At 45.4% G+C, this 15,318-nt stretch overlaps 1 protein-coding gene across 2 annotated transcripts in view; it reads right to left on the bottom strand.

Moving 5' to 3' along the window:
- Positions 1-15,318, bottom strand: part of sema6ba (sema domain, transmembrane domain (TM), and cytoplasmic domain, (semaphorin) 6Ba) — an 80,658-nt gene that overhangs the window by 61,535 nt on the left and 3,805 nt on the right. The window contains exon 1 of one of the 2 annotated variants that reach the window (XM_081723421.1): positions 3,126-3,671. The exons of the other annotated variant lie outside the window; for it this stretch is intronic. Within the exon in view, the coding sequence (XP_081579547.1) occupies positions 3,126-3,291 (166 nt within the window). The 5' untranslated portion in view covers positions 3,292-3,671. Of the gene's footprint in view, positions 1-3,125; positions 3,672-15,318 lie in introns of those variants that run through there. 2 annotated transcript variants of the gene reach the window in all.

Genomic DNA, 15,318 nt, shown 5'->3' with positions numbered 1-15,318 from the left:
TTCCACCCACTGTCCAATGATCACCCTGTGTCACCAGGCCAGGAGGGTGAAGACTAGCTCATGCCTCCCCTGCTACTCATGCAGCCAGCCACCGCATCCTTTGAATCTGCTCCAAGCACATCACTGGACAGTTCAGCACACTCGGAGCAGGGTGGCAACTATCAGACGTTGGGGATCAAACCAGCAATCACCCAATGATAGGGCTAGCATTTAGACCACTCAAGAACCCCCGAAGTGTCATTTTCAAGAAAATCAGCCGGCTCTCACCTAACAAGGTGGGATTTGTTGCTTTCACTCAAATTTTCGGGTGTTTGCGGTGAACGGGTAGCGCCCATGAGATGCGCTTCACTGGATATCAAGAAATGATGTCAGATTCTGATGCAGAAACCGAGAGAGCAGCTGCCCGAGCGCTCTTTGATTCACCGGACAATTCCACCTGTCAAGGCAGAGAGGCAGAGTCGGGTTCCAAAAAGGCATTGGCGTGAACTCTAAAAGACCTGTGGGGGTTTACTGGGATTGCAGGCTGTTAGGATCGATGAGCTCGGGCTCAGCAGAGAGCTTTGCTGATGAATGCGCAGTCAGGAAGAGAGGAAGGAGACCCTGACTCAAGGGCAGCGCTGCAGCCACGTGAGCTGCAGGACCCGTAATTACACCAGGGCCGATGCTGGCCGGGCAGCCGGGAGCCCTGCCTGCAGCACGGAGGAGTTGAGAGTTGAGAGGAGCTCTCTCTCAACGGAGCAGTGGAAAACGGCAGAAGAAAAAGATGAAGGAGCATAGCCATCACATCAGGGTCGGAGGAAACACTCCGGACATCACTGTCTCCCCCGGTACTGAATCTGGGATACCTGCTGTAAACGATTCTGTGTACATGCGCTCTGCTTCATGCCATCAGCCTTTGCAAAAGTCTTGCATTTGCTGTTATGTTTCTGAGCCTATTTCCCTGTAGGTCTGTCATGTTTATCTTCTGTTACCAGAAAAATTCGCTGTTATGGTTATGAGACTGGATTACAGTTCTGGATTTGATTGCTCCTGGTTTGTTTTGATTAATCTCTCCAGTTGGATTTATTCTTTACTTCTGTGTCTTCCTTATTATAGTAACTTTAACCTGTTTCCAATGGAGTTCTACCATAAATTGCAAGGACCATTAGGCACACAAACTTCAAAGAAGGAGTGAACTCTTTTAGAGTGTCACTCTCCTAATCCGAGTACTCGAGACAGTCATTTTTCTTACTGCAGCAGTGGAAGAGATCCCATCTGTGATATCCAAGGTAAATACTGATGATATAAGACCATGGTTTTAGAGACTGCCAGCCGTTCCACGCTTCCAAACACCCAGGAAAAACAAGGCCCGCGACTTGCAAGATTCACCCGCCCTTCTGCGGCTTTCCCAATCCATCAGCATAACAAACGAGCGTTCCGTTGTTCCATGTCGCCAGTCCCACACGTCTCCGAGAAAACAGGAGCGCTGTGTGTCCCACACTCCTCAGGATCACGTCCACAGATGTGAGTCAATGCCTGAGGGTTCTTTGGCCTGACTCATTCTATAAGGAGCGAACCACTTCTGATTGTGAGTCACTGGCACACTCGCTGCTAACCATGTCTTCGCTAGCCAGCAGTGCTCCCACACACTCTTGTAACACACACGCACACACATAAACACAACACACAGCACATTCACTTTTGGTGGGCATTTTACTGGTCATTTTGCTCCTGTGTTGACCTGGTGTTTTTCCTGGAGGAAGGAAGCTGCGAAACGCTGGTGTATTCACAGTCGGGGCCTTTGAAAAGGCTAGAACCAACACACAGCTTCCTGAGCGGCGAAACAATAAGTGGCGGTGTTTTACTGCCATGGGATTAGGATCCCGCTGTGGTTCCCAGTGCACCCAAGCAGTCTGCATTAGATTATTTCCTTTGCTTTTACATTACTTGACACAATTGGGTAATTAGGTGATGAGTTGAATCGGGTGTGTTTAGTTAGGAGAAATGCCATATCTGTTACATGTCTGACATATGACAAAAGCTACATCTATGAACACAGTGTTCACAGACCCTTGAGTGACTTTTGGCATTTGTTACTGCCTTATCTCACAAATCTTAGCTTACCTCTGTTTTTAACCCTGCATTTCATTTCCATCCTTGTCTCCATGGCTACCTACAGCCTGTAAGTGTGGTTCTCCTTTGAGTCTTGCCTCCTCTCAAGGTTCTGTTTATCTTTTCATGGCCTCAGCGTGCTCATTAGAGATCTGGAACAGGGGTTCTGTAAAGCTGCCTTGTGGTCACTTAAAAAAAACAAACCTAAATTGAACTGATATGGACTGGTTTTTCATTCGATGAATCAGTCTGGTGAGCTGAACTACGCCTTGTAACCAGAAGGTACGTGGCACAGCATTGCATACAAGCTCCACTCCGCCCCATGAGAGTCAATGATCTGACCCTCACTTAAACTGCTCCACGTGCTGAGAGACTGATCCGAGTCCAGATTCCGAGTCTGATCCCTCGCTTTCCTCCTCCTCCGTTGCTACTGAAATCCTCCCCGACCTCAGCCTGTCCCTCCACCCGCTCCCCTCCATCCTGGGAGGCGCCGTGCTGCAGAGCCAGCTCGGCTAATCGCTAACGGCTGAACTGCTCCTTTAAGCTGTCAACACTGCTGCCGCCACGGGCCCTCGGGGGGGCAGATCTGTTTCCAAATGGTGCTGGCCTCCGGCCACGGAGCGGTGGAGAAGCCCGCCCGCAGGGGGGGTGGGAAATAAAAGGAACCGCTCGAACCCCAAGCGGCGGCCACGGCCGCGCGGCAGATGCTGTTGTGGAGGGACCCAACCACGTTTCGCTGTCATCTCTCCAGGACTTCGTAGCCCTGGCTGGCTCTCCCCGGCTTGGAGCAGGATCGCTTCTAGTGGTTTGAGAAAGCTAGCTAATGACCATAGGGTTGGATTGCCTGGTCGTCCAGTCCTGTTTGTTACAGAGCTAACGTCAGAGAGACGACAACAAACCTCGGAAACTAAAACCAGTTATTTACGAAAACAAAGAGACCGGGGCCAGTTGCGTTTATGTAGGCATCAAGCATGACAAATATCGTCAAAGAGAGAGTTTTCTACGCCCATTCCAGTACCAAGATGAATACTTACTGGCATTCAGACGCCTGTCACCTTGCCAGCCTTCATTCTCTGCAGCAATACACATATGCCAGTAGAGCCTGAGCACATTATTCAGTGTGCTAAACGTAATCCTTCCGTAATCCCTTGGACTGAAAAAAGAAAAACCATTATCAAAGCAAAGAAGTGTGATCAACATGCAATGGTCAGGAAAGGGGTGGGGGTGGGTCTTCACTCGCTGACATTTCTCTTTGTTTAATTCTTTCTAATGAGGCTAAATTTAGCGAGTGAAGTGGATGCGGAGTGTGACCAAGGCCCATCGGGCGGTCTTTAAAAGCACACTTGGGGGATACAAACTCTGCTGCTTGTGTCACGTGCCAGTCGCAGATTCCCACTCGCCACGCCCCTCCCACTTTTAACGGGGGGAATTAGTTGGAACTTTCCAACAGCTCTTGCTTAGAGCACAAAGACCACAGGCTGTTTTATGCGGCCAGGAGCACGTGACAGGAGGCTGTCCCGCCGGACGGCGGCTTCCTGCGCCCGACACCGCAGGTGAGTTCGCGCTATGAGCTGAGACCTTAAACAGAAAGAGTGAGGTGCTACCGCTTCTGATACCGATAAACGCTGGATCCTGGGGCTCTTGACAGTCTGGTGCACCAGTGCAAAACTGGCACCAGCCCACCCACTTCGGGGAAAAGTAAGAGGACGTTTCGAATACAAAGCTGTCATTTCATTCTCACCTAGCACAGGAACTGCAGTGACGTGCTGTTTTACTTACTGCCTTCCTATCCTGAGAGTTTCATGCAATTAAACACATTCCGCTGCGTTCTATTACCTGCCATCTCAGGCAGGACCAGGTGATATAATGGTACACAGTACGATTCTGTCATGATACCAGGTCTGTAAGGTTCCCAAAGACAGTACCTGCTGAGGCTCCTTTGCAATTAAAATTCTCCCCAAAGCCCAAGAAAGGCCCCTTCTGACGATCTGTCTGCTGAGGTACTTTTGTACCGTTAAATCAGAAGACCACTTAAACACGCTGCATCTTTGCTGCTGCGTTGCATTACAGTATTAGGTGAACCGTGACCTCTATCTACAAGATTAGCCAGGTCACACCCTTTGATCACAAACAAACTGGCTTCTAAACGGTGGTGGCATGGTGATCAAGATGAAATCGTGAACGGAATCGTTGCTGCTCCACGTAGTCTGCAGTGCAGGCGCTACGCCAGCGCCGTATCCGAGAATCAGGCCTGCTCCGTGAAGCTTCTCAAACCTCAACTGCTGCACCTGCAAAACCAGACAGGGGCTGGTGATCGTCCAGTGGAGCGAGAATTCAGCTTATTACGTCCCGCCGTGCTGATCCGGCAACTCCTGCCTGCTCCCATGAGACCAGTAAATGCGCCACGTTCCGACAACAGGCAGATTCGTGTCCTCAAATAAGAACAAGTGCATTAATCTAATGCAAGCTACCTGTCAGCGTCAACACAGTGATCCCCCTTGCCATGCATGTAAGTGACCAGCCAAACCAAACCCACCGAGAAAGACTGACCCAAAGCGGTCCAGTGATGTCTGCAAAGTTTCTGTTCACAGACATTACAGCGCACCGGCCTTCGGCACAGAGGTGCTTTTAGCAGGGCTGAATTCTGAATGGAATTCAGTGCGAGAGAGAACGGGAGAGTCACACAAAGACTGAATGCAAATGTAAGTAATGCTGACTGGAGGCTTATCCGTGGCTCTTACAGAGGAAAGCTACAGTAAACATACCCGTCACAGCTGGTTTAAGGGCAGATGAAGGCACTGTGACATTACGAAGGATGAGAAAATAACACTGTAGCTGCATTTCTGCAGCTGAAACGTCTCTGGCATTCCAACTCTGGAATTAATATGGATGCGGATATGCAATATACCTGATACCTGTATCTTGTAAAATTCTTTAGTGTATATATATATATATATATATATATATAGTACTGTGCAAAAGTTTTAGGCAGGCGTGAAAAAATGCTGTAAACTAAGAATCCTTTCAGACATACAAATAAAAATAATTTATTTATTTTTTACCAATTTACAAAATGCAAAGTGAGCGAACAAAAGAAAAATCTAAATCAAATCAATATTTGGTGTTATTACCCTTTGCCTTCAAACCTTATAGGTACTCTTGCACAAAGTCAGGGATTTTGTAGGATTATAGTCAGGTGTATGATCAACCAGTTATACCAAACAGGTACTAACGATCATCAATTTCACATGTAGGTTGAAACACTGTGATTAACTGAAACATAAACAGCTGTGTAGCAGGCTTAAAACTGGGTGAGGAAAAGCCAAACTCTGCTGTCAAGGTGTGGTTGTGGAAGACAGATCAGACACCATGGCAAGACTGAGCACAGCAACAAGACACAAGTTAGTTATACTGCATCAGCAAGGGCTCTCCCAGACAAAGATTTCAAAGCAGACGGGAGTTTCAAGATGTGCTGTTCAAGCTCTTTTGAAGAAACACAAAGTAACAGGCAACGTTGAGGATGGTAGACGCAGCGGTTGGCCAAGGAAACTTAATGCAGCACATGAAAAACACATCAAGCTTATTTCCCTTCAAAATTGGAAGATGTCCAGCAGTGCCATCAGCTCAGAACTGGCAGAAACCAGTGAGACCCAGGTACACCCATCTACTGTCCGGAGAAGTCTGGCCTAAAGTGATTTGAGGAAACCTACATCTGTGGTAAGTTCTCCAAGATGTTTGGAACAACCTACCAGCAAAGTTCCAAACTGTCCACACACAAACTGTGTGCAAGTGTACCTAGAAGAATTGATGCTGTTTTGAAGGTAAAGGGTGGTCACACCAAATATTGATTTGGTTTAGATTTCTCTTCTGTTTGTTCACTGCATTTTGTTAATTGATGAAAATAAACTATTAACACTTCTGTTTTTGAAAGGATTCTTAGTTTACAGCATTTTTTCACACCTGCCTAAAATGTTTGCACAGTACTGTGTGTGTGTGTGTGTATATGTGTGTGGGTGGGTGTGGTTGTGCATGTGTGGGCGTGTCTTATATTATCCTTAGTCTGCCCTTTTATGCCACAGTTAAGGATGGAGTTAGTTATGACTCATTGCCTGTGGCTTACAATCAACTATGTTGTTGAGCAATATCATAAAAGATGCCTGTTTTATAGCTGCCATACAGTAGATGGATTTAACTACAATCATATAACTCCAATCATAACTATGATCATTAAGGACATTTTCTCCTGATGCCAATGTCATATCTGTACATTTCTAGAGTGCATTTGCACCTGATGCTGGAATAATTACCAAATGATTGCTGGGTTTACAAGTTCCACACATGGGCCTCGGGGTTTGCAAAAACGTATTTATTTACTTACCCTATACTGATTAATTTGTGAAGTCACACAAGAGCCTAATTCTGTGTGAAAATGAAATAAAAGTCCCAGGCCAACATAAATTCTCCCTGCTAAGCCAATAATACAAACCTCCACTAAAACTGGGTAAGGGAGCGCTGCAGCAGCAGCCAACAATGACAAATAACGTTGCTTTTCGGTGACAGGAATTAATGGAAATACATCTTTCCTCGGGGTTCTTTGCAGACATTTGCCAGCAAGGCGGCTTAAGCAGCGTGTGCGGAGATAAAGCGTTCACAGCAAACAAAGCTTCAGCATACCTCTCTTCTTCGCCTCTTCCTAAAGGTGAAACGGTGCCGAGACAGGCAGAGAGAGAGAAACTGCATGAAGTCAGTAAGGCTGAACACTGGCTGGGTTACCTGCATGCGCGAGTGCTCAGCTCAGCCCAGCCCTGGCTGGATAAAGCAGCACCAGCCCTGCAGCTCTGGTCCACTCCACAGAAGTGCTCTTTAACGCAGGCCAAGAGGCTTGTCTTTGCTGTTGGGTAACATCTGGGTTTAAATGAAAACCAAGCACTGGAACCAATCACGTCCAACAATGGCAGGACATTCACATGAGATGTGCCCAATAACGTCAACCTACAGTAGTCCAAAAGCCTGCGTCATTTCCCAATTACTGGTTTGAGTTAATCATTTATGCAAAAACTAATACACAATAATAACACAATAATGATAATAAATAAACTAATACTAATAATATTTTTTAAAATATTAAATATCTAAAGCTTACATCATTTTCGCTAATGTCAAAAACGTTTTAATAGTCAAAAACGTTATAATAAATTGAAAGCTGATTCTATAACTTTATCAACAGAATTTGAAAATTTATTACATTATTCCAGCCCAATTTTACCATTTGAAATCTAGCATTCAAAAAAGAAGAAGGAAATTGTAACATGACTTTTAGACATACTTCTCTCCTGAATTGGAAATATTTTCTTTTGTTTTTATCCATCTGTTTTATCTAGGTCTTTTGCTGACAAAAATGCTGAAATATAAAGAGCTCCTGGACTGTGGGCTCTGCAGTATACAGGTTGTTTTCTTGGTTTGTTTTGTTTGTATACGTGTTTGTGGGGAAGCCCTTCACGTTCACTGCAAGGCAAGCCCAGGTGGAGCTAGGCCAACTATGGCCTTGAAAACACAACACACAGGCTCACTTATTGTGGCTTCCAGTCCCAAGTGAGCTGCCATAAAGAGAAATGAATTGGTAACCGGAGAATAATTTGATTCAGTGCTTCCAGGCGCGGCTTTTACAAACCCAGTGTACAGCTCTTACACACGAGACGACCCTGGGGCATAACAGAGAGAGAGAGAGAGAGAGAGAGAGAGAGAGAGAAAGAGCGAGCGAGCGCAAAACAGAGAGAGAGTTATGAAAGATAATGTGATGGCAAGAAAGACAAAGAGCAAAAATAAATCTGAAATGATATGGTGACAAACTACTGACACTCTGGTGCAGATATACTCTTACACTAATGTGTTAACCGACTGAATACATTCGACATGTCATGCAGATCCATCGTAGGAATGAACTGGGAATACAGCTCATATGCTGCAAAAGGCAGCGTGTGCTTAAACCAGTTCATGTATGTGTCTGAAACCACATGCTGGCAATAGGATTAGGTGGAGTAAAGTGCCTCTAATTAAAGGCGTGTACATTGACGGGAATATTGCAGCGTGAGCTGCACACTGATCTCCACGCCTTGTTGGACAGGAAGCAAGGTGTGGCCAGTCAGGGTTGGTGCTACTTGGAAGGCAGCTAGTGTCCCGGGATGTGGGCATGGAATAATGGCAGCTGGTCGACGAGGCCTTTGACCCCTGCCGCACCTTCGATCCTCGTCATTCTCCTGCTGTGCCTACTGTCAGAGAACTCATATTTTCTTGGCTTTCACTCACGCTGGGCTGTAACTGAAGTCTTTCCATGTGGTTACTACTAAGGTGGTGACTGGCCATAGTAGTGACTGGCAATTTTTGTTTACACTAGTTTAATTAAGCTTTAATGTGCATTTTCACATGCATAAATATTTTCGAGTACTTAAGAAAAAGAGATAAAAGGTGTTAATGTGGTCAATATTACAGTTATTACATTAAAACTCTTCTTGGTATCATAGTAAAGTCAGTACCACATAGTTTGCTGGCTGATATGATTGGCCCTGACAGTTTTCCCATCATCCACCAGGGAAGGAGAGAGAGCCGACTGAAGCTTGTGGAGGAGAGCAGTTCATGTGAAGGGAACAAATTCCGATTATGTATACGACTGTAGTGCATGAGCACGGTCGTTGTGCTAGTGTGTAAGAGTAGAGCTCTCAGTGTCTCCTGTGAGTGTGTTGAGGTGCTCATCGGTGCTGTGAGTGTGTGGAGGTGCTCATCGGTGCTGTGAGTGTGTGGAGGTGCTCATCGGTGCTGTGAGTGTGTTGAGGTGCTGTAAGTGTGTGGAGGTGCTCATCGGTGATGTGAGTGTGTTGAGGTGCTCATCTATGTTGTGAGTGTGTGGAGGTGCTCATCGGTGCTGTGAGTGTGTTGAGGTGCTGTGAGTGTGTGGACATGCTCATCGGTGCCGTGTGTGTGGGGCTGCTGTGAATGTGTGGAGGTGCTCATTGCGCTCATCGGAGCTGTGAGTGTGTTGAGGTGCTCATCTATGCTGTGAGTGTGTGCAGGTGTTCATCTATGTTGTGAGTGTGTGGAGGTGCTCATCGGTGCTGTGAGTGTGTGGACGTGCTCATCGATGCTGTGTGTGTGGAGGTGCTATGAGTATGTAGAGGTGCTCATCGTGCTCATCGATGCTGTGAGTGTGTGGAGGTGCTGTGAGTATGTAGAGGTGCTCATCGTGCTCATCGGTGCTGTGGCTGGTAGATGGAAAGTCAGGGCTTGCAATCACCCTCCTGCTGATGGGAGATTAGGGCTGTGCTGTACAGTATTTCATATTTTGCTCCTTTATCATATTCTTTGTTTGTGTATTCTGACTTTTTCTTCTAATTCTGTAAATCACTTTGTAAGCCTTGTTTTAAAATACTCTATGTAAATCAAATGTTTTTATTGTTGTTGTTTGTTATCACAATATTGGCCTTTGCAGTACTGATATCATAGAAAGCTACAATGTGCAAATGATCTCTATAACAAATTTCAAAACTGTTATTGTGTTGTGTTTCCTCCTGGCTAGTCCTGGACATTTCAAATAAGTGCTGTGTGGATGTCGTGATTAATGAATCATTGCAATTGCATGATGCAAGAAATGTAAATAATTTTTTTGCAGGTGCACAAAATAATTTGTCAAGATAACACAAGGCCAATCTATAACCATGTCGCACTATGAAGGTATATCACAATTGCATTATACAGCAACATATCTGGTTTTTCCATATTTCGAGGCACATACTGGATATGACTAAATTGAGAGGAAATATATATATATATATAAATACCATATGAAGTGTGAAAAAGAAGGTGTGCAAGAGAGTGTAAACGTCAGAGAGGTGTAGAGAGAGAGAGAGCATAAGAAATTGAGAGAGAGAGAGAGAGAGAGAGAGAGAGAGAAGAAACGAAGAGAAAGAAGAGAATAAATTTCCCCAATACTACGCCAATAACCAAGTGATACATTATTAACGCAGTTCTCCTTTCTCTCTGTAATTGGAGCGGCGTCACACTTGTGTCAGAAACGTCTTGGCACATGTCGAGCCGGTCTAAACCCCCTCCCCCTATGACACTTCAAACCTCAAACACACTGCTGGCACCTGATGAGCCAGCGCTCGAGCGAGGCAGCGTTCGCTCTGCGAAGCCCCCATTCACCTCCCGCTCTCGTTAATCACGCCGAGGCTCCGGAGCCGGCACAAGAGTCAAAGGTCGAGGTGCCAGCCGTCCTTTTATAAACCCCGCCCCCTGCGGTGAGAATGTCTACCGCCATCCAGATCAGGATGTCGGGCGACGGGCCCTCCTGGCTGAGGACTCCTGCTCCTGCTCCCGGCCGACACAGAGAGGCTTTATGAAGGACTCCTTGCTGATTTCTAAAGGGGCAGCACATGCACAGCAGGGCCGGGAGCATTCTCAGCACGCCTGTCACAGCCGACAAGGCCTGGGGGCACATTGTGTGTACGTGGAGACGAGGGCCCGGGGAGGGGGGGGTGGGGGGGGGGGGTACTAGAGCTCCCGTGTAACATACTGGAATACTGGAATGCAAACACGCTCATATAAGTAATTGTTTCTCCAGTCTTTGTTGACTGCTTTTGCTGCAGGAGTAGTGGAACATCTGAAAGAAGTGAGAATGGGCACAAAACAAGCATGGAAGTTTGAATATAATTCTAATGAATTTCACAGATCATTTAAAAATAATTTAGAATGTTTTGATGCTCCAGTGCTCCCTGTGCAAACATTATGCAGATTAGTATACACTCAGAATTGGCTCTTGGGATAAAACCTAACTGTTCTAACTCAAAGTAAAACATTTTATTTATTTAGTTAATATTTCAGTTTTTTTCCTCATATGAATCTCATTGTTTGTATATTGTTTCTATAAGCATATTTTGAATGCATTACAATCACCTAAATAATGGATATGGATTTGTGGATATTTTTTAAAACACACTGAACAACCTCAAATCATACGGATTTTTATGCCAACTAATCCCCACCTCTAATTCAGCGATGAGTTCCCATCCACTGTGTGCCGATTACATTTTGAACAGTTCCATAAGATGCGCTGCGCTAATTTGGTTCGGAGTGGAGGCGGCTTTGAACAGAGTCTGTCCACAGTGCGCGGCGTGTTTATGGACACTTGGTGTTTCTCGGCATCCTGGGAACTGTGGGGTTTCACAGGTACACAATCTCTGAGTCAGCTAGACGTTTTTCTTTTTTTTGTTTTGGTATCTCCATTTTGTCCTCGCCCAGCACAGCCTACCACAGATCCCCCAGGGGCCCCTGGAGATTAGGTTCTGTCCTCAAGGGCACAAATGCAGTAGACAGCAGCTGTGATCAGATTCGTGACTGCTTGGGTGGAAGCTACCACCACTCTCCCCTCATGCTAGTTCGGTATGTCAGACTGCGGAAAACGGCATGTCCACAGGTGACACTCACACAGTCACGTGCTTCTTCAAAGTTCTTCACTGCTTTCTAGGAGCTGTGCCTTCTGCTGAGGCTTGTCATGACTAATTATGTTGGGGTTTTTTTTTTTGGCTAAGAACGTCTAGCACTCTTCTTATCTACTAAATGTAAAACCAACCGTCAGCTCTCTGGTTTTTCCTGCAAATGGGGACATTAGCTGTGCAAGCAGTGCTGTGCGAGGGGAATATCTTGTCTCACGCTGATGATATCACTTGGTTCCAGCACATCATTAATCTGGCCAGGAATGGCCAGCTGCACGGCCAGTGTTTACAAACTGATAAGAGGAACGTAGGACTGAGGCAGGCTGCCACATTAGCTTAATGTCTAGTACCACTCTGGCCAAACTAACTTCAATTCTGTGTATGCCCATGAATACATCCCCTGCTTGTTCACACACTGAAAGATCAATATGTCGGGGGAAGTACCACTCACAACAGTGAAACGATTGCAGGGCATTAATATAGTCCCAGGTTAGTTAACAGATCACACACGATCTGTTCTTTTTCAGGTCTTCCCGTGAAATGGAAAGAACAGCAGAGCTATTGTGTCCTTACGTTATGTGGTACATTATACTTTCTAAATGCAGTTCTGATGCCTCATGCATACTCCATGTAAGCTAATCAGAAATAATTTTTTCTCCCTATCTTACTCTAAGGACTCTGCCATGTCTTTAATCTCTTTATCAAAGCTCCAGTCGCACGGGCCGCTGCCTGTCTGGCTTCCTGTTGACAGTAAGGGTCCAGAGGACTGGGTCAGTGGGAGAGGGACAGACGAGGATACAGAGGAGGGGAGGAAACACCTCAGAGACACTGTGGAGAGGGATGCAATGCAATCCTGCAAGAGGGCAAATTTACATCACTGGCACGGTGAGGAGTGGCCTGGTCTGCAGCAGGGGACACACACACACACACACACACACACACACACAGTTTGCGTTTGACTGCGGCTCTCTTTCAAATGGTGAATTTTCTGATTTCCTAGTTATCATCTTCAGTGTTTATGCATCTCCCTGAGGCCTGCTACATTTTATAGTATGGCATAGCACTAAACTGTACTATAAGTCAACTTCACTATGGTCTCCCTTTCTCTCTCTCTCTCTCTCTCTCTCTCTCTCTCTCTCTCTCTCTCTCTCTCTCTCTCTCTCTTTCTCTCGCTCTCGCTCTCTTTCAGTCAATGTTCTTGGATTTTAGCCATAACTCCAGTTTCATTACTGGCGCTGCTCTAATACACCTGATTCAAGTCCATGAGCCGAATGTGTTACAAACTCTGGAAAGACCTCACTAGGGAACCCTTCTCCTGACATGCATTCATATCCTGATGACAATGCGAAACAAGAGGTGATTCACTGACACTGATTTTGCTTAGGCCTACAGTAAACCGCACTCTCATGGAGATATCTAATGAAATAGTCTCGATAAGCTCAACGCAAGCCATCCTGAGCTTTGGCACTACGTTTGGAACTAGAGTAATTTCACTGTGGACCGAGACCGAATTTGACTGCTGCCCTTTAACATTACTCCTTGGAGAGGAGAACCTGTAATTTCCACCTTATCACTCAGATTTCATTGCCTGATTCACTAGAACTCAAAGGCTGCATCCAGTTGAGCTGGGCAGCATGTCCAGGTGGTGATGTCATCTGGAACCCACCGGCTGTCTTCAACCGGCTGCAGAAAGGCTATCTTTATGCATGCACAAATTGGCGCAGGAAGAGTCTGCCTGTAAAGCAAACCCACTACATGGCCTGAGGGTTTTTTTCTTTCCAAAGTGCTACACTGTCAAAATATATATAGGAAACTATAACACCTTGTCAGTTTATCTGGCTAATCCATATTTTTAACCTTCTTTTGCCATAAACTGGGGCCGATATTCAAAAGTAAAGACTCAAATGTCGAGAGGCTTATGTGGCCATTTTCGCCCTTTTGGCATCGCTGTTACCATGGTGCTAAGCGCCATGTGGATTTGTTTTGTTTCTGTTCCCTCTACTCCTCTGTCTCGTGCTTTGGTTAGCTGTGCCCTTCATGCTGTTCACCTGAGTCTGAGTTTCCCCAATACGGTGGCCACTTTATTAACCCCCAAAAGGAGGACATACAGGGGGATGGGGATGCTACATTATAACACACACAATTTAAATCATGACCTATTTAACAAACAGGGCTGAACAATTTGATCTAGAACTCTAGAACTGTAATAGTAGTAGTAGTAATATAAATTAATTAGCAGTTAAATTAAGAGTAGAATGTTTTAATCACCGAACTTGATAGCCTGAAATTCATCTTTCCTACTCTTCAAAAGGAAAGAATGTGCTGACCACTGAGAAATGAAGTTGCAAACATTCTAAATGGCTAGCATTTAGAGCATGGACTTTCGGCACTTAGCGAGCTATGAGGCGATCTGTTAATCCAAGGAAATGCAAGCTATTTGCTTTGGCATGCGTGTAGTCCAGTGACATGTTAAAACATTACTGATCAATGGAAAGTCCTAGCGATCTCGATAATTGTTTTTGCCCTCAATAAATGTTGCACATCTCAGCTCCTCCTCGCTACCCATCACAGTTGAATTCAGGTGAGGTAAGGCAGGATTGCACTAGTTCTCAGATGCAGATGAGGGCTGTCAACTCTGATATGTGTAAACATGCAGCAAAAACAATTATGAACAAATATTGCTAACTTGACTTGGTCATGAAGGTTTCTCCTCTACAATGACAAAAAAAGTCTGGCCATTTCTGTCCACTGAAGCAATGCAGGTGCTTGTTCTGTCCCTTGTCATCAAGAGAGCAGACTGCTGCAGCTCACTGCTGGCGGCTTCCTCTGTGTGCCATCAGACTCCTACAGCTCAAACAGAATGCAGCTGCACAGCATGATATCAGCCTCCCCAGGTTCTCCCATGTCACACCCTGCTGTGTTCTCTCCGCTGGCTCTGGATAGCTGCGTGCATCAGATTTAAAATACTGACACTTGTCCACAATGCCATAAGCGGACCAGCTCCCACATACCTAAAAGCCCTAATCAAACCCTCTAGTGCAGCTTGACTTAAACCACCATCCATCAAGACCCAAAGAAGACTCTTTTCTCTCCTGGCACCCAGGTGGTTGAAGGAACCTCCACTGGCTGCCTGTGAAGCTGAGTCAGACTTCAATCTTCAAAACGAAGACCCTCGCTTCTTCACTGAGTCACTAAGCACTTAAATATGCACTTAAAATGTCTTTTAGTGTCTTCTTTTCCACTCTATCCAGGGCTTTAGCTTGATCGTATTCTTAACACTGACCTATCTATTGTTACATGAGGATATGTATTTGATATAGACTACAAAGGACTTCTGTAAGTCACTCTTCAAATCACTTCTTTTTTATCGCTTCTCTGCCAAATTGACTATCAGCCTTGTTTGAAGGAAGCTAAGCTCCAAGAGTGATATAACCAGTTATAAAGACAGGCAACACCTAGAGAAAAAAAGAACCACACACATGTATCCGGTTATAAAACGTAAAGTGTGACATAACCGCTTTTAAAGAGGAACAATCATTACATGTAACATAACCAGTTAATACACCAAACTGTCTGTGCATCGCTTAGATACATAGAGAACACAGACAGACAGTCACATAGGAGATACACACTTCCAAATCATGGTTCAGTAACACACAATCCCAACCACACAAACACACGTGGTTCCAACTGTGACTTGGTAATACACAAACACACTCTCCTGCTCTCCCTTGCATCTCAG

Source organism: Electrophorus electricus, chromosome 11 (genome assembly GCF_041902795.1).
Source record: "Electrophorus electricus isolate QZ-2024a chromosome 11, ASM4190279v1, whole genome shotgun sequence".
NCBI classification, from domain to species: domain Eukaryota; kingdom Metazoa; phylum Chordata; class Actinopteri; order Gymnotiformes; family Gymnotidae; genus Electrophorus; species Electrophorus electricus.
Note: the sequence above shows the minus strand (reverse complement) of the source record. Positions and strands in the feature narration are given on the sequence as shown.